This window comes from Mustela erminea, chromosome 1 (assembly GCF_009829155.1).
Source record: "Mustela erminea isolate mMusErm1 chromosome 1, mMusErm1.Pri, whole genome shotgun sequence".
Classification (NCBI taxonomy): Eukaryota; Metazoa; Chordata; class Mammalia; order Carnivora; family Mustelidae; genus Mustela; species Mustela erminea.
In genome coordinates this window covers 92,273,349-92,300,027 of record NC_045614.1, presented here as the reverse complement: position 1 = coordinate 92,300,027, position 26,679 = coordinate 92,273,349, and the positions used below count along the sequence as shown (strand labels likewise).

The following is a 26,679-nucleotide window of genomic DNA, read 5'->3' as shown; positions in this document are numbered from 1 at the left end:
TATAGTAAATATTAATTTTTTAACCAATTTCCAATCATTTGTTGCAAATATAAATATAATCGATTTTGGGGTGCTGACCTTGTATCCTGTGACCATGCTAAACTTTATTAGTTCTAGGAAATTTCTTTGTAGATTACTTGATATTTCCTATGTAGATAGATGTGTCATATGTGAATAAGGAGAGTTTTATTTTTTCCTTTCCAATCTATAGGGCTTTTATTGCTTTTTGTTTTGTTTCATTTCACTGGGTAGAACTTCCAGTGTAATATTTATTAAGAGCAGTAAGAGTGGACATCCATGCTTTGTTTCCATCCTCAGCGGAAAACATTCCATTTTTGACTATAGCTGTTAGCTATAGATTTTCCATAAATACCCTTTTTCAGATTAAGGAAGTTCCCTCCAATTCCTAGTTTATTGAGAGGTTTTATCAATGTTAAATTTTGTCAAGCGCATTTTGTGCATCAATTGATATGATCACATGGTTTTTCTTCTTTGGCCTGCTAATATTATTAGGTGAATTACATTTATTGGTTCTCAAATATTGAACCAGGCTTGAATTGCCTAAATAAATCACACTTGATTGTGGTGTATTAGTCTTTTGCTATATTGCTGGATTTAATTTTCCAATATTTTTTGAGAATTTTTGTGTTCATAGGAAATATTGGTCTGAAAACACAAAGAAAAAGAAAATAAATATTGGGCTGTAGGGTTCCTTCCTTGTGCTATCTTGGTCCGGTTTGGGCATCAGATCGATGATGGCCTCATGAAATGGGTAATGAAATATTTGCTACTCTTCTGTTTTCTGAAAGATCTTATTTTAAAAATTGGTCTTATTTCTTTTTAAATATTTCTTAGAATTTGTCAGTGACTAGACCTGGCATTTGTTTGTTTCTGAAAGATTTTGAACTACAAGTAGTTTTTAAAATGGGTACAGGGATACTGAGGTTATCTACTCATTGGATGAGTTTTGTAGTTTGTAACTTTCAAGAAATTGGTCCATTTCATCTAAGTTGTAGAGTTTATGTACATAAGGATGTTTGTAGTATTTCCTTATTATTCTTTTAATACATATGTGATCAGTAGGGGTCTCACATATTTTATTCCTGATCCTGGTGTCTTGATTCCTGATTCATGTCTTACCTCCCTTTCTTTCTGCTCAATCTGGTTCTTATTTTGCTGATCTTTCCAAAGAACCAGCTTCTGGTTTCATTGATTATTATCTCAGTATTTCTTCATTTTTTTTCTACACCACACTATTTCTTGTCTCCTTCTGAAATTTCAATAACATGAATGTTAGACATTTAAGATTTATCCCACAGGTCCCTGAAGTTTTGTTCACTTTTTCTTGCTGTTGTTCATATTGGATAATTTCTATTGCTCTTTCTTCAAATTCACTGACTCTTTCCTCTGTCATCTCCGTATTACTACTTAGTATATCCAGATAATTTTTCAATCTATTATATTTTTTAGTTCTAAACTTTCTATTTGTTTCATCTTTATAATTTCTGTTATTTTGTTGATTCTTGGTGTCTTTCCATTTATTTCAAGACAATTTGCCATCACTTCTTAGAGCATGGTTACTATGGCTCTTTGAAAGTCTGTCTGATAATTCCAAAATCTATGTCATCCTGGACTTACCATCTGTTGATTATCTTTTCCTTTCAAGTACAGTTACTCCTGGTTCTACACATGCTGGGTAATTTTGGACTGTAGCCTTTGCAATGCTATGCAGACCTGCCCTGCACATTGACTTCCCAGTGGCCACTCGAGGCATTGACCTGCCCCATCAGTTTAGTTCCCAAAGACTGTGGTATGATGCAGTATGATGCTTAGGATGAGATCCATGTATGTTCAACACAGAGGTGACCAAAAGAGTTCATCCATACCTGCATAGATTTGCTTTCTTGAGCTCCCTCCCCCTCACAATTCACTTCCCAGTTCTCCAGCATGAAAGCTGGACCTTAGTTTCCCCACCCTGCCAGGTACTTCTCACAACTCTGTCTGCACCTAGAGACAATCAGTGGGGGACAGAGAGAGAGAGAGGAAAAAATTGAGTATTTGCTCTCACATTCTAGGGAATCATAACTTCTCTAGTGCCCTCCCTCAAAGACTCGGGTGCTTAAGGTTTTGTCTGACCAACAAAATCACTGCTACACTGCTACCAACAGACTGCTAGGGGCTGAGTGAGGAAATAACAGAAAAAAGGGTGGGGGTAGAGCAAGTAATTTCCCCCACACTCTCTGACCCTTAGAGGTTTCCTTTCTTAATCCACAAGCTGGAAGAAAGGACTTCTCATGGAGCACTGCTTCTCTCTACCCTTTGTGTACTTATGGATTTGGGGTTGCCTTTGAGTCCAGTCTAAGTAATATGACAGGGGAGGGGAATGGTGAGCTCACTGCAAATCTGGTGGTGCTTTAAATGCTAATCCTATTCCCCAGCTTGCCTTCTCTGATTTACCTTACAGAATCCGCAAATACTCGCTCCATGCATTCTTTCCAACATTTATAGTCACATTCAGTGGGAAAGACAAGGTAGAATGTTCTTATTCCATCTTGCCTGGATCTGAAAACTGCTTGTATTTTGTTGGTTTTTTTTAAATTTTTTAAACAAGAGTTATTTGTATATTCAGAAGAAAGTTTAAAACCAGTTGTGTTTTGTTGTTCAAACATCTGTCACGGGACATTGCACTCTTGCCTGGCAACATCCAGCTGAGAATATCACCTCCCGTTCCTTTGCAGGGACACAGCTGACTGTGGAGGTCCACCCTCGAGATGCCATGCCCCAGCTGCTCAAGAAGTTCTCCTTGGCTAAACGTACGTACGTACAGGGCTATGTGTGTGTGGAGGGCTGGCAGGGAGGAATCAAAGTCACTTAATGGGCCAGAGCCCAAACTAGGCCTCTTATGGGAGCAGGAGAAGAGTAATGTAGGTCTACACACTGGCAGGAGGCAGAGGCATGATGGATTCATTCTGGGGCCTCTTTTCTCCATAAGTGATAGCCACTGTTCTTGAGTCTGTGCAGTTAGGTGTGGGTAACCCAAGGCATTTAGCTAAAGATGAATTTTATCACAAGAGTGTTGTTTTTAGATGCCATTTATTGTCTTCCCCAAACGTGGCAGACCCAGTGGTAAAGATTTTATATTCATTAGCTTTTTAGTGCTTTGTTATAAACCAACACTATCCTCACCTTATAAGTTAGCAAAGTGAGGCCCAGGAAGGTAAAGTACCAGCTAGAAGTGGGTCAGAACCAGGTCTGCCTGAGACCTATACTCTTAGCCACATGCTTGGCTGCCTTTTGTGCAAGGTGCATAGACCCAGGCCCATGATGTCTATTCCAGATGTCTGGCCCTCTCCAGACATCTGTCTACCTTATGGCTAAAGAGGCCTAGGGAAATTCTGGCCAAGGAATGTCGACTCCAGAGCAGCCAGGGCTCAGGTTCTCTCTATGTCCATGCATGGGCAAGGCAGGGCCTTCTGGCTGCCTGCTCCTGCAGCCATCGGAGGTCAGGGTCTCAGAAAGGCAGTCAGGTGTATAGCAGACAGGCCCTGGAGTCAACTGGCTGGGCTCAGATCTCTGCTCTCACCTTGGACAAGTAGCTTAACTTTCCTTTTGGAATCAAATTCCTCATCTATGGAAGGAGGAAAATAATTCACCTTCCTTCATAGGACTGTTGTAAAGTTAAATGAGATAGTCTAAAGCATAAGGCAGCCATGGGAAGTGCACAAGAAACGCTAGCTTCTTGTTGAACCCTCATCACTCTACCAAATAATGGAGATGGAAATAAAATATAGATGTAAGAAACACAAGGACCACTGTTTCTCTGTGCCTCTATTCATTTGCATCCTTCCGTTGTTGTATTTATAACCTTCGGTGGGTTTCAAGGGTATGTAAAACAGCCCACCTTGACACCCTACTCCCCACTTCCTCCTGGTTCCATTAGGGACCCACATCTTCCTGACCTGGTTTCAAAGCAGCAGCCCCTCTCCTGGAGGAGTCTAATAACCCTTGGCAACCATTCTGTGTGAAAGTCCAGGATTAATAGGATTTGGATTTGGTTGCCTTGAGCCTTCCTTCCTGAGGAATCATTTAATGATTGCTTGACCTTTCTGGGTTTCAGCTCCATAGGAACTGCCTTTCCCTTGCCCCGCATTCATTTCTTCCCGTGGTCAGCTCTTATCTGGCAATGAATGCACTGGTGATCTTAGCAACCCCAGATGCATTCCAAGATGGCAGGGGACTCTGGAGCAAGGCGGGAGCTCCAGGATCCAGGCAGACTCACAAAGGAACACTAATTGTTGATGTCAGAGTAAATCCTGCCTTTGCTCACAGACCACTGTTCTCTCTCTTGTCATTCCTTCCTTGTTGCCAGTGCTTCCTCAACCACAGGAGGAAGTCCAGAGTCATTCCAGCAGTAATAGATGGTGGGTGATATGGGAACAATAAGGCGAGGGGAAGACAGTGAGAAGGAGGGGTCAGAAGCCAGGACCACCACCTAGACTATTGTCTGTGCTTGCATTTGGATTTCTCTTGAAGCGTCTCCACTTCTGACCTTTGGGATATTGCAGGTTTACAAAGTGATAAAAATGGAAACACAAAACCCCGGCAGCCTGGAACGAAAGATGCCCACGGTGAGTTGCAACGCCTGCTCCAGGGCCATTCTGTGGGATGGTAAATTGGTTTAGCCTCGTAGGCCAATCTGTGTGAGAGTTGGGGGCCACCCCTGGGCTCAGGATGGGGATGAGAATCATGATTGATTAGCAATGTCTGCCATGGACACAGGCAGGGTAATGAGAAGCTCACACACCATGTGACCCCAAAGCTGAAGCATAAACCCCAATAACAAGGCAACCCATTACAGAAAACATATTAAAAACAGAATTCAGAACTGTGTTAACTTTAAATGGAATGCCAAGCATCTGTAAGGTAGGAGGCATGTGAATACGCAGAACAGGACAGAGGGTAAAACCCTGAATGGGATGATAGATGGCCTGCCTTCTAATTCTATTTTTGTCCCTCACTCACCTTCTGTGGGCCTCAGTTTTCCTCTCAGTAGACCAGATGACGTCTAAGGTTTGGTAGTTTGGCACTTCTTCCCATTGTTTTGCTTTAAAATTAGAATAATTCAGTTAATGCCACTGGTATTTTAAATGTATTTATGCAAAATCATATTTAGAGCTTATGTAATCTCTTCAGAAGGTAAATTTAATGAGGCATAAATCATTGTGGGTATTTTTAATGTTCAGATATTGTAAAATGGAACCAAGAAAGGGTAAAATTAGTAATAGGGTTTTGAGTCCTATTTTAGAAATGTCATCCTTCTTTTCAGTGGGGGCGGGGGAGACCTCATTTGCAGAGTTGTGCTGAGCAGAAATCTGTTAAATGTAAGTCCACTTCATATCCACTTAGGTCAGCCTGCTGGCCCTTGTCAGAGAGTGGCAGGACCCGGATTCTGTGGAGGGAGAAGGCACTGAGAGCCTGCCGCCGGTGCCTAACTCCTCCCTTGGAGGTGGCTGGACAAGGGCTGTGCTCACACCACACAGGATAGGGACTGACAGTGATCTAAGTAATAAGAGACAAGAGATCCCAGCTCCAGAATCAGAGATGTGAGCCACAATGGTGCTGGGCCTCCAGGGAGCCCCAGGGTAAGAGTATACTGGGCAGAAGATTTGGGAAGGGTCCAGGAAACGTCTTGGCCCTTTTAGAAGGAATAGAAAAACACAGAAAGAAAATGCTGGGCTGGTGAGTGACCACCACAGCCTCAGGGTCTGGGCAGCCTGCCATCCCCGCCAGCATGCTGTGCCCCCTCTCGGGAGAGGAACAGCCCTCAGATCCTGGTTGTGTCTGAGCCCGTGAGGTGGTGAGGACCCACTCAGAGGTTTGGGGTCAAAGAGACCAAACCCCTCTAGGGGCCACTGCAGATGTCAGCAAGAAACAAAAATGCAGTGCAAAGCAGCCTTGGGGAATGTACCAGAGCTGATGGGGTTGTAAGGAAGGAAGGCCCGTTGGGAAGTGCGGGCAGACCCACATGGCCTGCTCAGACAGCTGACTGCAGTTTGAGAGCTCCTCTGTGGCTGGAAGTTGGCCAGCACCCTAACCAGCTGCCACTGCCCCTCAGCTGATGCTGGCCCAGGAGGGTTGTGCAGGAGCTCCTCCCACTCCCTCACCCGCTGTCTTGGGCCTGTGGCACTAAGGCACGGGTCTCTCGCAGACCTTGAGGGATGCACAGCCCCCTCAGCGGGCACCGAGGCTTTATACCTTTATACCTTCTCTCTTGTGTTTGCCCACAGGGGACTCCCAGCCCACGCCCTCCCAGGGAGCAGAGTGCCACTAACCTTACAACGCAATCCACCATCTCCTTCACTCTCCCGGGGGCCCCACAGATGTGTGCTGCAGCCCAGTGGCTGAGTCCAACAGCCCCAGGGAGGGGGAGGCCCCTGTGAGAACCAAGGCTTCATGCAGCCCCCAGAGGACACTTTCCCATGTTGCTCTGTGGTTTCCAAGCTGGCTGCCATCCCCTGGGGGCCCAAGAGCACCCAGCCCAGAGTTGGGTTATCAGCGACTTCTGGGATGAGTGTCCCTTTGGACCCATTGTCCTCACCTACACCCTGGCCTCCCACCCACCTTGCCTGCTTTGGTCGGCCTTTTGAATAAGGGAAACCTGAATAAGAGGGACCCTGCCAGAGCCCAGGCTCCCTGTCAGCCTGAGACAGGAGTTTGCTGTCCATCCATGGCTGGTCTGACCACTGGTCAGTTAGCCCTGCAGCAGCTGACTGGGGCTGTGCTGTGTCCTGGCTTCCTATGAGAAAGGCGAGCACAGATGAGTGATTGTGGGGACCAGTCTCCCTCTGAAGCCTGCCCACAGCACTTGGGGTGCACGTCGTTAGCTCACACTTGGCTTTCCTGGGGTCCTCCAATCTCCAGCTAACTGTGGGTTTGGGAGGAAGCTTGTCTGAGTGCCAAACCCACAGAAGATTGCATGGCTTAGTGTTAGCACACCCTCCTTCGATACCCAGGGTGCCCTCCACCCTGGGCGCCGTGGCTATGGCACAGACCCTCTCTCCTTGAGCCCGCCAGGGACTGGCAGCATTCCTGGATGCTTCCCACAAAGCATACTTTCCTGGAACAGTTAGCAGGAAGTCTACAGAAAATTGTATGATGGAGAGAAGGGGTTCCATCATTAATATGTCTGAACACTGCTGAGTTCATTGAGGGGAAACCAGTTTCTTTACTGCTGACTTCCCGAGGTCTGCAGATAGGCTTAGATCCCCTGTGAGTCTCCAGAAGAACTGGAGGAGTTGCCATTGTTCACAAGCCCATTTGATTAAAGAACTCTTCTAGGAGATCTAGTCCGTTGGGAGCAGTGTTTCAGGCTCTGGGAAGCATGCTGAAGGTCGGGCAATCCCAGCTCCTCAAAAAGACAGAAAGTCCTGGGCCAGGCCACCCTCGTCAGCAGTCCTCAGTAGCTGACCAAGCCTTCCTGCATTTGCAGCCTACCCCTGGGATCGGTCCAGCCTGAAATCCATGCCCCTGGACCTGCGGCAGTTTGAGAAACTGGACACCTATGCCTCACAGGTAAGGGAACAAACCCCTCTGTGTAAGGTGGCTTGGAGATTCCTGAGTCAGGATAATGAAGCCTTTCTTCGGGTCCCTTCTGAGTGCACCTGCAGTCCCTTGGTCAGATGGCCTAGAGTGCTTATTTACATCATACGGATGGGGAAAAGAAAGCCAAGGCACCAGACCCCTGCCCAGGACAGAAGCCCATTCCATCCCCCCAGTGCTGCCCACGGGGTCCTGACGTACCCCCCACCCAGGGTGCATACCCTGCAGGCATGTCTGATTGGAAGGGCCACAAAGCTGGGTCCATTGCCGAAGCTGAGTCATCGTAGGCTGGTCAGCAGGGAGGTCATCTATAGTCTAAAAAGACCACCCTATGGTTGGCACCTAGTAGGTGCTCAAGAAGCTAGTTTGGTGAATTGATGAGTGGATGGATAGGGACCTGAATCCAGAGTCAGATTTGAGGCAGGACCATCAGCAGGGGGTGGTCCACTGTCCCAGAAGGAGCAGGTGTGACATGGATTAAGTGGGGAAAATGAGAGCAGAGAGGAGTGGAAAGCTCAGCCCTGAGCCGGAGGCGAAGGGAGGACCGCATCCCGGTGTGTGTGAGGGAGGTGGAAGGCAGGGGGCTCACAGGCTGCTAGACTGAGGGACGGAGGGAGGGTGGGATAGCTCCTCACTAAGGGAGCAAGGGTCAGGGGTGACGAGTTTGTTTTGGGACAGTCGGCTTTAGTACCTGGGGAACAGCATGGGAAGTGACCACTGGGCAGCCTGTCTCCAAGCCCGGAACCCTCACCAGCCTGAAGAGATCTGGGCAGGAAACGCTGATCCAGGAACCAACAGACTGAGCTAAGAGCTGAAGCCATGGGTGCGTGTCATCCTGGGGAGGACAGGGCAGGAGGTCCAAAAGGGCCCTGAGCCACCTGACACCAGGGCAAGACCAGGAAGGATCAATGTTCTCGAAGGTACAAGGAGAGCTCCCTGAGGTCAAGGATGGTCAATAGCATGAGCCGTTCTGTCTGGTCCAGTGAGGTCAGGATTGACTCATTTCCACTACTTCCTCATTGAAGCACTTCCCATTCCCAGAGGGAGTTGAGAGGAGCGTCAGATCCTCAGCCAGACTCAGCCAGGCTGAGGAACAAAGCAGGGGTGAAGGAGGAGGGAGTGAAGAGAAGACCCCACAGGAACCTGGCAGAGAAAGGGAGGTGAGATGTAGGCAGCCCTAAGAAGAAGATCTGGGGAGGGGGTGAAGACAGGAGGGGATAGGGCAGCCAGGACTGGAAGGGAGGAGGTAAGGACACAGGTGAGCAGGGGCACTGCCTGAGAAGAGCAAGGCCTGCAAAGACAAGAGGCCCAGACCAAAGGCTGACAGAGAGGCTGGCTGCACGGGAGGGAGGCTCATTGAGGGGAAATCCCGCCTGAGTCTTGTTGAGTCTGAGGCCAGGTTGTCTCGGAGGGAGAGAAGGGTGGTGTGTTGGGATCTGAGGAGAGTGGGATGAGTTGTAATGGCCGCCTGAAGGGACAGGACAGGCTGCTGGCCAGGCTTGGAGAGCAGTGCTGGGAGCCCAGCTGAGGCCAGAGACCCAGCCACAAAGCAGTGGGTGTCCAGAGCCTGCCAGGCCCTGGTAGAGCCGGGAGGTAAGGACCAATGGCCCAGAAGCCAGGAGGTGAAGTCAGGAGTCACCCAGGCTGGAGTGTGGGCCCTGCGATGTGTCAGGCGCTGTCCTTGGCCCTGAGGGAGGCACAAAGATGAGAACTGTGGGGTTGGAGCTAGACATTGAACAAAAGGAGGCAGGCAGCAGCTGGGTAGGTGGGAGGCAGAAGCGGGGTCAAGTTCTCCTTGTGGTCAGACAGTACATCCTGGAGTGCTGAGGTGAGTGGTGGAAAGGATCCAGGAGCTCAGGGAGTACAGTAGGGTGGGGGCTGGCGGAGACGCAGGCAAGAATTAAGCACCCAGTTGCCCCAGCTTCTCTAGAAAGATTAAACGTAGTCAAGGCTGCCTTGCCTACAATCCCAGCCAATTTTCCTCCCGAGGCCCCTGCAAGAAAACCTTATATGTTCTTTCTTTTAATTGTGGTACAATACGTATAATTTGAAATTTGCCACATTAACCATTTTTTGGTGTGAAACTCAGTGGCACTGACTGCCTTCACGATATTGTACCACCATCACCCCAAACAAAAACTCTATACCCATGAAACTGTCACTGTCTGTTCTCCCTGGTAACCTCTGGATTACTCACTGTCTCTCTGAACATGTTTACTTACTCTCGATAGTCCACCTAAGTGGGATCACCCAGTCCCTGTTCTTTTGTGTCTGGCTTGTACAGCCTCACGTTTTCAAGGTTCATCCGTGTTGTAGCATGTGTGAGAACTTCATTGCTTTTCATGGATAAATAATATTTCGTTGTAGAGATATACTTCATGTGTTTACCTGTCCATCTGTGACGGACACTTGCGTTGTTTCTGTCTTCTGTGTATTGTGAATGATGTTGCAATGAACATAGGTGAACAAATGTCTGTCTCGCTCTCTTCAGTTCTCTTGGGCATATACGTAGGAGTGGAATTACTGATCATATGATAATCCTGCTCAGCTGTTTGAGGAACCACCAAACTGTTTTCCACAACACCTGCACCATTTTACATTTCCACTCACAGGGCACAAGGGTTCTAATTTCTCCACATCCTTACTATCTTTTTTACTATAGCCCTCCTAGTGGGTGTGAAGTGGCGTCCTGTGGTTTCGATTTACATTTCCCTAATGATGTGAGAAGCTTTTCATGGGCTGTTTATATATCTCTGAAGAAGTGTATATTCAAATCCTTCATCCATTTTAAAACTGGGCTGTTTGTCTTTTTGAGTTGCGGGAGTTCTTTATATATTCTGGATATTAATCCCTTATCAGAAATGTGATTTGTGACTATTTTCTCCCATTCCATAAGTTGTCTTTTCACTTTCTCAGTCATGTTCTTTGATGCCCAGAAGTTTTTTATTGTTATGAAGCCCAATAAATCTATTTTTTCTTTTGTAACTTGTGCTTGTAGCATTCTTTCAAAGAATCTGTTGCCAAATCCAAGGTCATGGTTATTTATTCCTGTGTTTACTTTAAAGAGTTTTATCATGTTTGTTCTTTTATTTAAGCCATTGATCCTTTTTGAGTTAACTTTTTAAAAAGATCTCTTTATTTATTTAGGGAGAGAAAGAAAGAATTTCAAGCAGACTCCTTACTGAGCCCAGAGCCCGACACAGGGCTCAATCCCACAACCCTGAGATCATGACCTGAGCCAAAACCAAGAGTTGACTGTTTAACTGACTGAGTCACCCAGGCGCCCCAAGTTAATTTATGTATATGGTATGAGGTAGGGGTCCTACTGCATTCTTTTGTAGGTGGATATCCAGTTGTCTAGCACCATTTGTTAGAGACTGTTCTCTCCCCACTGAATAGACTTGTCATCCTTGACAAAAAAGTCAGTTAGTCATAGGGGTATAAGCTAATTTTTTGACTCTCAATTCTATTCCACTCACCTATATGATCCTTGTGTGAGTACCACACTATTTTGATTACTATAGTTTTATAGTAGGTTTTGAAATCCAGAAATGTGAGTCCTCCAACTTCATTCTTATTTTTTCAAAATTGTTTTGGCTATTCTGGGCCCCTTGCCATTTCATATGAATGGTTTTTCCATTTCTGCAAAAAAAAAAAAAAAAAAAAAAAAAATTTTTTGGAATTTTGTAGAGATTGTGTTAAGTCCATAGATCACTTTGGGTAGTACTGAATATGGGTAGGAGCTGCTACAGCTGCCCAATGTCCACCCACCTGGATGGCTCCAGGGTCTGCCAAGAAAGGGTGTGTGGCTCTAGGGCCAGTGACTCAGCTGGTCAGCTCTCCCTGATCTGTCCAGCCCCCCAACCAAAGGCTGCCCTCAGCCAAGCCCTTGTGCCTCTGGCCCTCTCCTCCTCCTCTCTGCCTGGAGGAAAAGCAGCACCGGCTGCCAGTAGCAAGGCACTGGGGCTCCCACAGCCCTCATCCAGGCCCTGACATAGCCCACCCCTCCCATCCCCCAGGTGACGGTCAAGAGTGGCCTGGACGAGCTGGTGAGCGACCTGCTCCAGGAGGCCCACAGTGACCTGGAGAGGGTCCGCGTGATCTGGATCTGGATCTGCCACCACATAGGTAGGCCCACCTGTGGTGCTGCTGGCTCTAGGATTCCCTTGATGCCACTCCCTGAAGGACCCTGTTCCTAGAGGAGACCGTCTGGGATTCACTTGACCACAAGTGTGTATGGCATGAGACGGACAGTAGAGGAGAAGAGTTCCCAGATGGCTAGGTTGAATTACCAAAGACTAACCAAGGAGGGTAAAACATGCCTTGTACTAATAGTCTCCATAAAGGGTCATGGGGTGGGGGATCCCCCGTGGCCATCTGCTCACAGCCAGTGACCAGAGTTAAGGCCTTTTACCCAGGGGCAGCATTCGCTCAGTCCTGGCTCCCTGGTAAACCTGCAGCACAGACCTGAGAACCCAGGACAGAAGGTCATCCCCAAGAAGGATAGGGAAGGTTCATTAAAACACCAGTGCCAGAAAGAGTGGGCTAGCCCCTCCCTCTCCCTGTTCCCACACCCACGACCTCAGCCCCATCTCCAGGCACTCAGAGCAACCTCAGGGGGCCTGGGCCTGGGCCTGGGCCTGTGCACCTGTCCCCAGCTCTGCACAGGACAGCCTTGAGAGTCTGGCCAGGTCAAGCCAGGCCCAACAGGGGTTGCTAGGGGGATGTTGGATGTTGGATGCTGCCCCTTGCAGTCAGTGGAAGAGCCAGGTGGTGCGGTAGACTTCTAGCATTTTCCCTATGACCTTCTAACCGGCGGAGGGGCTCTCCTGATCTGCTGCCACTGGGCTTTTCCTTTGTCCTCCCAGAGCAGCAGTGAGGGATGCAGCTTAGAGGATGAACTCACCTGACACAGGTAGAGTATCTGACCACAGAGCCTGAGAGGCCACTTCCTCCCTCCCCAAAGCCAGCAGCTCCGTTCAGCCTGGGCCTTAAGGGGGCAGAATCAGAAACAGAACATTAGTAAGACATACATTTCCTGTCTGCCACCCTCACACACGTCCCCTTCATGCCCTCAGCGGCCACCGTGATTCCTGCCTCAGGGCCTCCTGCCAGGCCTTCACTACCCAGCAGCCCCGTTTAGTGGTAGCTCAGAGCGTCCCCTGTGGGTCAGCATGAGACCTTGGGGTAGCAGCTGCAGCAGGGTGGTGAGCAGCCTCCCAGGAACTGCTTAGGGAGCTGTGTGGTGGGGAGGACAAGGGCAGAGGACAAGGGCCTCACCCCCTGGTGCTGTCTTGGCCCCCTTCCCTTCCAGCCTCTCCTCAGAGGCCTAACGAGCCAGGCAGCCTGCTCTGCCAATGCTTCGCTCTCCCGCTTGCCACCTGCACAAGGAGATGACATTTCCCAGAGCTTGCCACCTGCACAAGGAGGTGACATTTCCCAGAGCTTGCCCTGGCTGGGCCTGGTTCCCTTCAGCCTGCGGTGGTTTCTCCGGGACCTGAGGGAGGCCAGTCCAAATGGTGCTGAAAAGCCAGCAGAGGGTGGGGACAGTGTCACGGGCCACAGGCAACCACCCCTGGTTGCCTCCCAAGATCTGCTTACTCACAGCCTTCTCTGCCTTCCAGAGTATGACGTCGAGGCGGCCCAAGAGAAGGACCGCCAGGCCTTCAAGCCCACAGACATCCTGCGGACCCAGAAGACCAACTGTGACGGCTACGCTGGACTCTTTGAGAAAATGTGCAGGTACGAGCGGGGTCCCACGGAAGGTAGGCAGATCCGGGCTGACCACTGCGACCCCTCCCCCACTTCTCCCTTTCCAAAGCGCCTCACGTACCTTCAAGGCCCACATGCCAGGCCTGAAAACGGAGTTTGCAAACTCTGCTCTGGAATCCAAGTGAGTCCTAAAAAGGTCAATTTCTCCCTCTTTAACACCAGCATAATTGACTTTGTACCATCTGCCGGGTTTCGCGATGCATTAACATAATGGCAGATGAAAGCACAGAGATAATTTGGTTATAAAAGGCCCCTTTTCCACCTTCTCTGATCTCTGCATGGCTGAAGGTTAGAAGAATGGCAGGTCTGGGAGCAGTGGGACAGTGGCTGCTGACGCCAAGGGGACAGTGAAAGCCTGTCCTCGGGCTGGCACGGGGTCCCTCTCTTGGGGGAAACAGATGATCTCCTACCTGAAAGGATTTGTCAGTTAGAGGAGCTGAATATGTAGGAAGTTAGGCTTTTCTCTTGGAGGCTTTAGGCTCCATTTTCCTTGCTCTGGGAATGAGCTCCTGGCCAGGCCCCCCAGTGGGTAACAGCAGCTAAGGAAACCACTTGTGTGCAGAGGCACCATTGGAGGTTCTAGGTGACCTCCAGAGAGACTCCAGGCTGGTGGAGCCCCGCCAACCTCACAGCTTCCCGTGCTCACGCTCCAAGGTCTGCTGGGTTCCTCAGGAGACAGGGAGCCCAGGAGGCTGCTGAAGAGCCTCTTCCCCGGGGAAATGGATAGGCTCCGCCCACCATGTCCGCAGGCCTCTGGTAGTGGGCCTTCGCAGGCACCCATGTCAGCCCACCAGGACTCAGGTGCAGATTCATCAAATCAAGTGCAGCAACAGACACTCAGGGGTCCACAGGTGGGCAGTTGTGACGTGTCGGTGATGTGTGTACATGTTGACGCAGACAGCCCAAGACGTCCTGCTCCTGCAGTCACACAGCTCTTTCCTGGCCCAACCCTCCACCCCTCCCCACCACCCCGTTGTTGGGCTCTCCCACCTCCCCACACCACGTGCTCTTTGTGTCCCCCACCTCCACGCCCCACCCCTGACACCCCCGTCCCAGAGGCAACCAGGACAGGTCAGGCCCTTGTGGATGCTAGCCCCTCCGCAGCCCATCCACTCTACCAGAGCGGGCTCTCCCTCCCCCCCTCCCATTCCTACCCCGGCTCCAGGCTCTGGGCACCCCAACGTGTCTGGGGGCCTCTCCAGGAAACGGGATCCTCACTGGCCATCTGCCCAGACTCCCTAGGCCCTGGGTTCCTGAACAGGACCCACAGGCTCACACTGCCCTGTAAAGTCCTCCAAAATCCGACTCTGGCTCCCTTCCAGCCCTGCACCCTGAGACACTGCCCGCACTTCTGTGTCCTCAAGCTTACTCCACTCCCCTCTCTCTAATGCTCCTTCCAGCCCCACTCCTGGATGGTCAAACCCCCCAACCCGCCCCACATTGTCCCCTCCCTTGATGTCATCAACACACCATATACACGGGCTCCGGGCTTGCCATATGCTTTTATTTAGTAACTTTTCCAAAATAATAAAAAAAAATTCCTTATTAATTATAGATGATTTATAAAAGGCACAGAGCAAAAAGAAGAAAATTAGGTCACTCTGACCACTTTGAGATAACACTTAACATTTTGTCACATTCCTTCCCAGACTCTGTTCTATCATATACATGTTACCTGTGCTCATTTTTCCTTACCTGTCTTGTGGGGCTAATAGGTCTTTTATGTGTCTTCCGCCACCCTCTCTTTGTTTCTGCTACCCCTGTCAATACCCAGCTCAGAATCCTACACACTATAGGCCCAGGATGACCAGAAATGACAAGATATTCATAGCAGATTTGTATGAAATGGGCCTCCCTCTCATTTTAAATCATGGACTAACCCTCAGTCTGTTTTCAGCTCTATTTGTGCCTGGCACCTTTCAAAGTGTAATTTTCATCTTAGCTGGCCAACTTGATTTTTCAGGCATAAGATTTTTCAGGCATAGGATACATCCTTCTTTATCCCGTTATAAGCCTTCCAAGCATGGTGCTGAGGGGTGCCAGACTGAAAGTCAGAAAGACGTTCGCCGTCCTCAGCTCCCCCATCCTTAATTTCCAGTCCTCAATTTACCACTTGTTAATTGCATTGCTTCCGGAAAGGCAGGAACTTCTCAGAGTCTCAGTTTTCCCTTCTGTACATGGGGACTGTAGTGCCTGCTGGCAGTGCTAGGATTAAGGGAGAACATGCAGTTCGGAGTTTGCTCACCTGACTTTGGGGTTGTTGGGTTGTTTTCATTTTTGTTTTTAACTTTGCCTTTCTTGAGTATGGGAACACTGTCACTCAGTGGAACTGTCCCACAGACACACATAGACTCAGAAAACTGACACTTGCCTCGAGTGAACCTGTCAATTTTGGGCCTGATCCGGATGCTTAACAATGGCCTTCCTCTGGGCTGCAGCTGATGATTAAATCACATCCCAACATTTTGCATCATTTCAAGCCAGGTTCCAACCTGGCAGTCAGCATGTGAAAACTGTTCGCTGCTCAGACGGTTAACGGTAGCTCACGGTTCCCTGGATCCCTTTAACTTTGGCTTTAAAGATCAGTAACCTCGCCCATGCATCACTTTCCTAATTCCCCTACTTGCCGAATAATTGCCAGAGGTCTGGTAAATTCATTAGCTGAGTCTTTAATAACAGAAGACATGCAATCCTCACGTGCTGATTGATCCCGGCTCGGCTGTCAGCACGGCCTCTTAGCAAGAGTAGTACCCACACGGCCATCATTACTGCTGCCCGTCCATTCTGCCTCCTTGCAGCGGCCTCATTAAAGACTGATTGAATAGAGTCATTCGGTGGGGAACGCAGATATTTTTGCAACATCCTTCATTTCCTCACCGTCTTTCCCAGGTAACCGATGTGAGTTTTTTCTGTTAGTGCAGTGCTTTTAACTGCTGGTCTGGCTTCTTTCTGACTTCCCATCATCCAGCATTAGTGTCCCCTCTTCTGCCTCAGTTCCCCTCAGCCTTCATGAATTCTGCTTAACCTCCTTGCAGGGGCCAAGCTTCAGTTCCCAGATTCCTGCCACCAAGTCAGCCTCCAGTACCACCCCTCCCCGCCACACCCCCCGCCCCGCCCCGCCTTGATCATGACTCTGGCGCCACCAGCTGGCAGAGTTTCCAGAGACTCTGGGGAAAGCCTGGAGCTTCGTGCTTGTTTGAGGCTTTGATGCTGGGGAGACTGGTTGTCACCAGTCAGGTGTCAGCCGGTTCCCCGTCCATCCTCCTGCTGTCACAAAGAGCAAGAGCAGTGGCCTGCTTCTCCTCAGCCGGATGTCCCAGACGATCCCAACACATCATTTGCTTCCAAAGGCCCCAAAGGCTGGAGAGTGACCATTTCACAGGGCTTACCTGAAGTTATGCCCAGATCTGACTTTGTCATATGAAGTCTCTGAAAAGGACATCTGAATTCCCCTGCCCTTGTAGATACAGTGAAGGCTGGTGCCCACGGAGATGAAGGATGTCACTCCAACAAACCATCCTTTAATTTTGCTCCGCCCATTCATTTATAATTTAAAACATATCTTGGCTTACTAAAGGACATTACAAAGCTTCCTGAACTGTGTGTGTCAGGACAGCTGAGTCCTGCGGCTGCTCTGGCCACTGGTGGGCTGTGTGTCCCCAAGCAAGTCAGCCTCCCTTTCTGTTCTTCTGACTCCTCGCTTGTCAGAGAGGAGGGCCCTGAGGTCACACGCCCAAAAGGCCCGACACAGGGCCTCAGAGTGAGAATAATTACTACGGTTACTGACCTCACCATTAAGGGTGGTGCGAGAAAGGGGAAAGGAGACCGTGCCGCGGAAACAGAGGCACTGTCAGATTTACAGGAAATTGGCTCTACAAACAGCAAAACATAAGCTATGGTTCTGCTTGTTCTGCTTTGGTATAAAAATCACAAAATTTGGGGGGCATCCGTGTAGCTCAGTTGGTGGAGAGGCTGACTCTTGGTTTGGGTTCAGGTCATGATCTCAGGGTCATGAGCTCGAGCCCCACATCAGGCTCTGCACTCGGCACGGAACCTGCTCATGATTCTTTCTCTCGGTCCCCCTCTGCCCCTCCCCACTACTTATGTGTTCTAGATAGATAGATAGATAGATAGATCTTTTTTAAAAAGGATAGAATACAATCAACGTTTTCATCAACGTACAAAAAACAAAAAGGAAGAAGAGCATGCTTCCTTGCATCTCCCATTAACTACATCCCTCCCTCCCTCTCTTATTTTCCATGTGGCTCCCATTCCCTGGAGAGCTGATAGGAGCTGGAGAGGTACACTGAGGTCAGAGCCTGACGCCTGCAGGTCACATGGCCCACCCCAGACAACACGGCCACCCAGAGGGGGCCTGGCAGTGGTGGGGCTAATGCAGTGTTTCAGGTCCCACGGCAGGCTGTGGACCCTGTCTGTATACAACAATAGTCACAGACAGGCTGCACCCCCTCTGCAACTGATACCACAGGTGTTGGCCATTTAAAAGCTACCACGGGTACAAACCAAGACCCTGTGGCCTGAGGTTATCAAATCGATGTCCTGGGGTGGTATTTGGGGCTCTAGAATGGCCAGCCAGATCTCATGAGGAGGTGGAAACATTTCTCATCTTCTGTCTCTTATTCCATGCTCTCCTAGATCTTTCCGGCAAATTCCTCCTCCTTTGGGTCCCCTAAAAGGGCTGTGTGCATCACTAGCATTTTAGTGATAGTTCACTTATCTAGGGCAGCCAATGAACTTTCCTTTCAGAATATTTTATTAAGCTATAGTGCTTATTATATGATATGATATGATATGATATGATATGATATGACAACCCTAACCCTAACCCTGGTGCCTGGTACATACTTTGCACAAAAGTCGGTGGTCTTTCAATGGCAAGAAATGTTTGTGGGTCATCCTGACTAGCAACCTGCATCTGGAATTACTAGTCCCACAATTTTGCATGAGAATTATGGATTATTAACAATAATGCTTTACATCATGACTTCTTTGTCCAATCCACCTTGCATATTGCTGCCACATAATAAAATATCCTCCTATCATAGTCAAGCATGGTGTAAGCTCACAGCTAAGATTCTTTTTTCTTCTTTATTCTGCCCCAGGCATTCTCCATGGCCTTCACAGCTTCCCTCCAGCCTGTCTTAGGAGAATCGCCCTGCCTATCAATCACGTAATGCCAACCTTTCTTTTTGCCCATGATGGGCCTGGCAAGGTTACCCTGGAGGCGACCATAGAGCTTAGACTGAGCCCAGATCCCCTGACTTGGCCCAGTGACTTCCCCTCCAGCCACGCACTTCTACCTCCTTCTGCCCTTCCCAGGCTTGGGGTCAGGCTTTCACTGCTGCTCCCCCACTTGGTTCTCAAAGCCTACATCCACCCTCACTGGGAGGGTACCCTGGGCCCACTGCCCAGGCACACGGCCAGCCATACTGCCCACAGTGACACCGGCTCTGTTTCACTGCAACCCCCAGGGCTGTGAAGATGTGCAGGGCTCCCCTTCTTTCCTGGACCATGAGGTGCTGGAGTGGAGGCCAGGCCCCCACAGGCAGCACATCCAGAGGTCCAGAGCTCCCCTCCGTCAGTCCCTTAGTGCAGAACTCTTCCTGGGACTCCACATCCCTCCGCACGCACCCGGAAATGGATGCACACAGACGTTTCTGGGCAAGAAAGGAAAATAACTCATCGAAGAATGTAATTTCAAGGAGTATTTATGGCTTTTTTCCAATTCTAAAAGTAACACATGATCATTACTGAAAATTTAGAAGATCCAGAGAAGTTTAAAGAAGAAAATTACAATTGCCCATAATGGCATTACTAGGAGACCAGGTGCAGTCTGCTCTCCTTCTCCGCCTCCGGCCCTGTACACGCACACCCCCCCCCAACCACACACACACACACACACACACACACACACACACTCACTCACTCAGGCCTCGTTCTGATGGCAGGATTTCGTAGGCTTCTGTTCGTTCCTCTTGTGTCAGGAGCACGTCGTACCTCACACTTCTTCTCACTCACTCTGAATAAGGGGAGCCCTGCCTCTGAGGGAAGCCCCGCAGTGGGCCCCTCCATCCCACCCTTCTAGCCTTGCTCTCGCTTCTCCCCCTCTGCTGCCTGTTTTCTCTGAGTGAACACATTCAGTTCCGACCAGAATCATGCCCCCACTCTCTCTGCAGTTTCTGAGGCAGGGGACTCCCCAGGCATGCACAGCCCCCCGACCCTCACACCCACTCTCCACCACCCCACCCCGAGGGCTTCTGCTGGGCCTGCTGCCTCCTGTGCTTCCTGAATCTGGGCTGCTCCAGGAGTAAGTTTTGGCCTTTATCAGCAGAAAAACCTGACATCGGGATCCCGTTCCTCTTGTTCTCTGTCCCCGTTCCCCGAATGCTCCTGAAGTCCTTCCTGGGGCGCCTGGCTGCTCTGTTCCCTTGGCATGTCTCAGAGAGCCTGGGAGGCCCAGCCCTCCTCTGTGAAGCCGCAGGCAGGCCTGCACCCCATGGAGGAGGGAAGCCCAGGCACACGTGGGAACAGGACACTGTTCAGGAGAAGCGGAGTGGAATGTGGAAACGAGCAGGCTCCCCATTTCACTTCACAGCTTCTCTCAACGAATGATAAGTAATATTTAATCCAGTATTCCAGTGGGCAATTAAACTTTCTGGGGGCACTTGGGCGGCTCAGCCGGTTGAGCGTCTGACTGAATTTCGGAGAGTGGTGAGGTGGAGTCTGGCCCAGTGTGGAGCTTTCTTGAGATTCTTGAAGGCTCTGCCTCTTCCTCTGCCTCTCCCCTCCCCGCTCCCTTTCCCCAGCTTGCTCACATGCAGGTGTTCTCCCATTCTCTAACTCTCTTAAAAAAAAAAAAAAAAATTTAGAAACATATGTTTTTATAGGGAAAATTTCCCCTGTTCCTGTAACGAATGTGGAGCTGTTTCCTCCGTCACCCTGAGAGGCCCCTGGCCTTCTTGTTGAGGGCACTGGAGTCCGCAGTGCTGGTCCACAGAAGGCCCCAGGCCACCAGAGGCCACCAAGCCTGGCTGACACAGAGAGTACAGAATTGACTCATGTGAGGCGAGCGCAGAGTAGGGCAGCTGGCGATGCTTGGAGGAGCCCCACTGAGGGAGCCACTGTGAACATCCTGGGGAGCATAGACAGTGTGTTTGTTATACCAAGCTGCCAGAATTCAAAAGAAAGTCTCTTTAAGAAGGAACACCTTTTTTTCCTTCACACAAAGACCCCCAAGAGGGCTCGCACAGGGCGTCCCCAGGTCAGAATAGCAGCCGGCCCTGGTAACTGCTGTGGCATGGGCAGGCAGCTGCAGAGGAAGGCCAGCTGCTCATGGAAGGACACTCGGCCTCTTGCTTTGATCTTGGGGTGGTGCCTCGGGGTTTCAGCTACAGACACCCACACTGTAGCTTGCCCATGATTTCTGTGGTCCCCACAGGTGACCGCCATCCATCCCTCACTCTCCCAGCCACCCGAAGTGGTGCCAGAGTGCTTGTAAGCCATGGAGGAGCACAGTCGAGAGGGCTGGACAATTTCAGGCTGAAGGGCCAACGTTTCCAACCCTCAAAGGACATCTGTGGGGGACACCGAAACTGTGGCCAGGACAGTCAGTCAGCATATGACCTGAACGCACTGTGGTAGCCCTGGCAGGTGGACCTGAGTGATCTGAGCCATGGGCCCGTCTGCTCTGAGCAGGGCTGGACATACTGGCTGGCCTACCCTGGCTGTCTTAACACAGGTGTCCTAGAGCATGATGTCATGGAGAGAGTAGGGCTCAGCTTTTTTCTGTACCCTCATACCCCACCCCTCCCTGACACCCTATCCCTGTCACCCAGACCCAACTCCTCAGCCACATGTTTCGAGCTTTTCTGATCCTTCAAAAACATCATCCTTTCCCTGGTTTCCATGTTCTTGGGGGGTCCTCGCTACTGCACCCATTGTCCTCGTGAAGACCCCAGGTGGAGCACTCAGGCGGGTTCCATCTGGGGAAAGATGTTTCTGAAGTGATTTGCTCAGTCTCTAGGGAGGAGCGGGCAGTGGGGACTGAAGCCAGTCTGCGCCAGCAGGATTAGCCAGCCCTGTGTCCCCTCTCTCCTAGTCCTGGAAATAACAGCCCTCAGGCTGTCTGTATGGGACTCTGTGAAAGGGAGGGAAAAGGAGAGACACAGAGGGACTGACCGCAGACTTGCCTGAGGCCTGGGGCCATAGACAGATTTGCAGGGGTCCGGCAACCCCAGCAGGAGCCACCTCTCAGACCCCCGTCCCACCCCCAGGATCGCTGGAGTGCACTGCGTGACTGTGCCTGGCTACTCCAAGGGCTTTGGCTACCAGACGGGGCAGAGCTTCTCGGGGGAATTTGACCATGCTTGGAACGCTGTGTACCTGGAGGGGAGATGGCACCTGGTGGACAGCACCTGGGGCAGTGGCCTGGTGGATTCTAGCACCTCCAAATTCACCTTCCTGTAAGTAGAAATCTCAGGGCTGTTGGGCGTCCAGCTGGTGGAAAGCGGGGAGGCACGAGGTTGAAGGAAGTGGGAGGGCCAGGAGGGCCGGGAGGGCCCAGGGCACCTCTCCTTGCTGCCGGCCACTCCCAGGCTTCCTCCAGCTCTGCAGTGTGCTAGGTCCAAGCCAATAGGAAGGGCTGGATCTTTCTGTCCCCTCACCGTCCACTGCCTAAAGCCCTCCTCGGGCTCCCCATCACTGCCTTGGCCCAAGGGCTGAAAGCCCCGCATCTGCCCACCGGCCATACAAGAATGGAAGGAAAGTTGAGAGCTGCTTTGCCTTCCGCAGATTCCCTTCAGGCCTTGGACCCACTGGCTGTTTACAATACAAGAAAGTCTGAATTCCCTTCCTCCACTTCTCTGGGCCCAATGCAGCCACATCGCACCACTGAGGAAGGGGTTCTGTTTGTGGGAAAGGGTGCTGTGGGTGCACAGAGTCCCTGTTGGCCACGGTGGGGCAGGGTGCTGGGCCGCAGGGCGCTGCAGCACGTCTCTTCTCCAAGGCTCTGGCCAACTCCGGTTTTACCCTACAGCCATGACATCCACCCGGGATTATAACATCTCTCAGTGACTCAGATTCTTTTTTATCTAGAAAAATGAGAGCGTTGTCTCTGATTTTTGCAGTTTAAATCTCAACAGGTCGGCATACAAGCCAAACACAAGCTGCGCATGAAGCTTTAGCTCAGCGGAGTCTCCCTATTCTTCTCTTGATCTCCATCACTGCCCGCTCTTGTCTCACTGGGCCCAGGGATCGCAAGAGGGCTGCTCACCCAGCACCTCCACTGCCTGCCCTCCCTCCATCATGCTGGCTGACACCGGGTGCCTGGGTTATGCCTTTGCTCCCTCAAATCTCTGCTGGGCTTTGAGAGTAGGCAGAACTCATTCCCCACCTGGACGCTGCTCCAGCTGGAGTAGGCCTTCTTGCCATGGCCCCTATTTCTGCAAGCAGCCATGGAGGGGCCATCTGCGGTGCCCGTGATAAGACTGGAGATAGTGCCTCTCCCCATTGGGTTGTTGGCAGGACCCCTCCTGTGGAGGTGCTAGACAAGAGAATGTCCCCCTGCGAGCCCCGACCTCCTTCTCCACAGAGCTGAGGCCTACTTACCCCCATGGCTACTGACCAGCTTTCGCCCCCACCTCTAGCTACAATGAATTCTACTTCCTCACCCACCCTGCGCTCTTCATTGAGGACCACTTCCCAGACAACAAGAACTGGCAACTGCTAAAGCCACCTCAATCCCTGAGGCAGTTTGAGAGCAACATGTATCACAAGAGTGAATTCTACAACAAGGGGATGCTGAGCGCCCACCCAGAGACTTCTGTCCTCAGAACAGGTAAGCCCAAAGCTGGTGGCTGCCACATTGGCAGCAGGGACAGGAAGCCAGCTCTGCCCCTCAGGCATCTGGGCACCCAGGGGACCCAGCCAGGGCCCGGGAGTTCCCTGTGAGCTGTGTGTATGTGCAGATGCCCACTAAGGCAGCCAAGGCCATCGGGCCCCCCGGGCGAGGACACAGCCATAGGTCACATTTGCAGGGACAGACACCTCCTCACGGCAGCATAAACCAAAAAGCAGTTGCATAGGAAACGCTTGGGTTTCCCTAGGCCTTAGGACCCCAATTACAGCCCAGCCTGTCAGGGAGCCAGGAACAGAGGGTCCCCAGCTGGGTGAATCTCTCTCAGTTCCTGCAGCAGGTAAAGGATCGCCTCAGGCCTGGCTGTCCGCACCTCCCAGTTCGGATCCCTGACAGAAGCTCACTAGCCTGCTGTGTTCTCCCGAACTCCGGACCAAGAGGACACGTTGGCTCAGCCAAGCTGGGCTCTGTGTGTCGGCGGTCCAAGCAGGGAGTGGGGGAGCAGCAGGGGTCTCCCGGGACAGAGGACTGGGGGAGGCTTTATCAGGGAATTGCTGCTGAGCGGGGCCTTAGGAGCTGGAAGAGAGCAGGCGTCACCACACGCAGGGACAGACACGCTCTGAAAGGACACAGCAAGCCCCCCAACGTCTGAACTCAAGCACCCCTAGACCAGGGCTGGCTCCAGGGGTGCAGCCTGCCTGCCTTCCTCTCTGTCCTTCCCTTGACCAGTTCAGATGCCTGTCATCTCTGCCAGCTTCCCTCCTGGAGGCAGAGTCCAGCCTTTTCCTCCCAACTTCCGTGGGAGTAGGAAGGGCAGGACCCATAGCTGAGCTGTCCCCATGGCTGGCCTAGACTGACCTTTGCTCCCCACATCCCCACAGGGGCCACAGGCACCCAGCCAGGTGTGTTTGGGCATTCTGAGGTTTGGGGGGGGCAGCTGTGAGGGAGAGGGTACAGAACTGTGGTCACGAGCCTCATGACCTTTGCTTTATGTACGTCGAAGGCCCTGGTGCCTGGTCCAGGGCTGGGCACATAACCTGGACACACTACAGGGCTCACCACAGCCTAGTTGGTGCACCTACCCCCCAAGCCCACCCACACACACCCCCACATTTCAGGAAAGTCCTACCTGTTGGCATCATCTTGGAGAGTCGGGGTCCCCATACTCCCAAAAGGGAGGACCTGAGCTGGCACTGGCTGTTAGCATGAAGAGGTCTGTGGGCGGGTCTGCTGGTGAGCCCCAGCCCCCATGTAGAGGGATAGGGGCACGGGGAGCACAGGTATCCCTGTGCTGATTCTAGCTGATTTCCTCCTTCTGCCTCACAATGCTTTCCTTAACCAGTTTGCTGAGCTCTCAAATACTCTTCTAAAACTACAAATATCTGGAGGCTCCTGCTGTTAAAATGACAGTGTGAGATTGTTATCTTCAAGAACACGTTTTCTGGGCACAGATCAGACAGGGAGCCTGTTCTCACTGGTGTGGGCCATGGAACCACAGGGAAGCATGGACCAGGCCACACCAAGGTCAAATTAACGCCACGGAGTAGAACTTGCCTTGGCAAGAGACACAGAATGTAAACACTGGGTTTCTTAATATACAGTAATCTCAAATCTGATCCCATATTCGTGATGCATATTTAAGGACTATTTCTTTGTTGGAGCTAGTTTTGTTAAGAGTGGGGAAGAGAAGAAAGCAGGAGGAGAAACAGGTGGGTGAAAAGCAGGGAAGGAAGAGGACGGGCATGTGGGGGGCGGGGGGGGGATGCCAGCAACAGGGGTAAGGGGAGGTGGAGGGAGAAGGGATGCAGGAGAGGCCACGGGCTCCCACAGAGTCCCTAGGGCCGCCAGTCCTTCTTTCAATCTTCCAGCCATTCAGCAATCCTTTGCAGAGAATCTGCTGGCCCAGGCACCCTGGTGAGGCCTGGGACACGCAGGAAAGGATGCAGGAAGCCAATTCCCCGCAGCGCTCACCCCTATGGAGAAGATAGACATCGCAGGAACTGATTCAGTACAACAATGCTAAGGTTCCTGAAGGGGATGTGGAGCGTCAAGAAAGGCCTCCAGGGGAGCTGGACCTTACTGAGGGCTCAGGAAAAGGCTTCTCTACAGTCAGACGTTGTGCCAAGGTCTTATCTGGTTTGGGGGAAAAGGGTGGAGGGAAGTACAGGTGTGAGGCTCTGGGATGTGTACCCTGGAAGAGGCAGGAGAATACGCTGTGGTCCCAAAAAGGAGGTCCTGACTCAGGCCAGGCAGGAGGGGACAGGACTCTCACTGGTCTCCAGTTTGATGGTGACTCACGCAAGTGAACACAGGAGTGACCAGGCAGCTAATTTGCCAGGGGCCCTCGGATGGGACTCCACATCAAAGGCGAATTCTGTGCCATCTCACAGCCAACTCGGAAGCAAGATGGAACAGGGCGGGGCCATGAGCAGTTGAAGGCTGAGACAACCTCTGCGCACTGAGTTTGTCTATAAGAGGAAGCAAGGGGAGGGGAGAGATTCAACAGAGAGAGACTGGTAACAAGTCTGTTGCTCTGGGGCACGTTCCTTTGGAGGTTACCATAAGACAGATGTCCCATAGTGGCTGGAGGCAGTGGAGAAAGAAAGCGGCCAAAGAAGATAGCCCAAAGCACCCCACAAGCAGTTTGGCAGAGAGGGAAGGCATGGCAGCAGAGGGAATGTGCCGTGGTGGCTGGACAGGGCTGGAGCGGGCCGGGGCTGCGAGAGGAGAAGAGGGCGGCCAGGAGGGTGGGCCGGCAGCCCAGAGGCTCCAAGGAAGTCACCGAAGTCTTTGGAGAGTGGGGACGGAGGCCAGATGAGTTATGTGGGAGGAAGGGGACTGCAGCGGGGAGGGGTTCCCTGCAAGGGAAGGCCGGGTAAAGGTTCCAGATGAAGAAGTCCGTGGAGAAACAGAAGGAGCCAGCCAGTGAATGCCCGTCCTTTCTTGCGGCTGCTTTGGGATTCTCATTGGCTAGTTGGGAATTAGCCCTGAATTCAGGAGCAGAGCAGCCTGGAGTCAGGGCCTTGGGGCAGATTAGAGGGGAAGTCTTGGAGGTACTTGTTCTAGAGCCCAGACATGGCCTCCCCAGCAAAAGCATTAGACCTCAGACTGGGAAAAGATTCCTGGGGAGAGTGGCTCTGAGGGTAGCCTGTCCCCTTCCTTTGCACTCACCTGTGAACCCGACTTGGGCTGGGGCGGTTGCTGAGACAAGGCGCAGGTGTGGGGCTTCAGGGAGGAAGAGGATTAAGGCTCTGCAAGGAGCCACAGCCCCTCCCTATGGTCCTGCAAGGCAGGGACGACCAGGTAGGGGAGTTCTCATGGTCGGTAGAGCAGGAGAACTGACCACCTATCCCTGAAAAACAGGGACCGGGACAGAGGAAGACAAAACCAGAGGATAAGGGGAGAAGGGGAGGGGAGGCAAAAGTCCTCCAGAG

The 26,679-nt window shown here is 51.3% G+C and overlaps 1 protein-coding gene across 1 annotated transcript in view; it reads left to right on the top strand.

Moving 5' to 3' along the window:
- Positions 1-26,679, top strand: part of KY (kyphoscoliosis peptidase) — a 53,839-nt gene that overhangs the window by 22,004 nt on the left and 5,156 nt on the right. Inside the window, exons 4-10 of the mRNA XM_032333732.1 lie at positions 2,739-2,813; positions 4,566-4,628; positions 7,490-7,572; positions 11,619-11,727; positions 13,224-13,341; positions 21,666-21,854; positions 23,037-23,227. Coding sequence (XP_032189623.1) covers positions 2,739-2,813; positions 4,566-4,628; positions 7,490-7,572; positions 11,619-11,727; positions 13,224-13,341; positions 21,666-21,854; positions 23,037-23,227 — 828 coding nt within the window. The remainder of the gene's footprint in view (positions 1-2,738; positions 2,814-4,565; positions 4,629-7,489; positions 7,573-11,618; positions 11,728-13,223; positions 13,342-21,665; positions 21,855-23,036; positions 23,228-26,679) is intronic.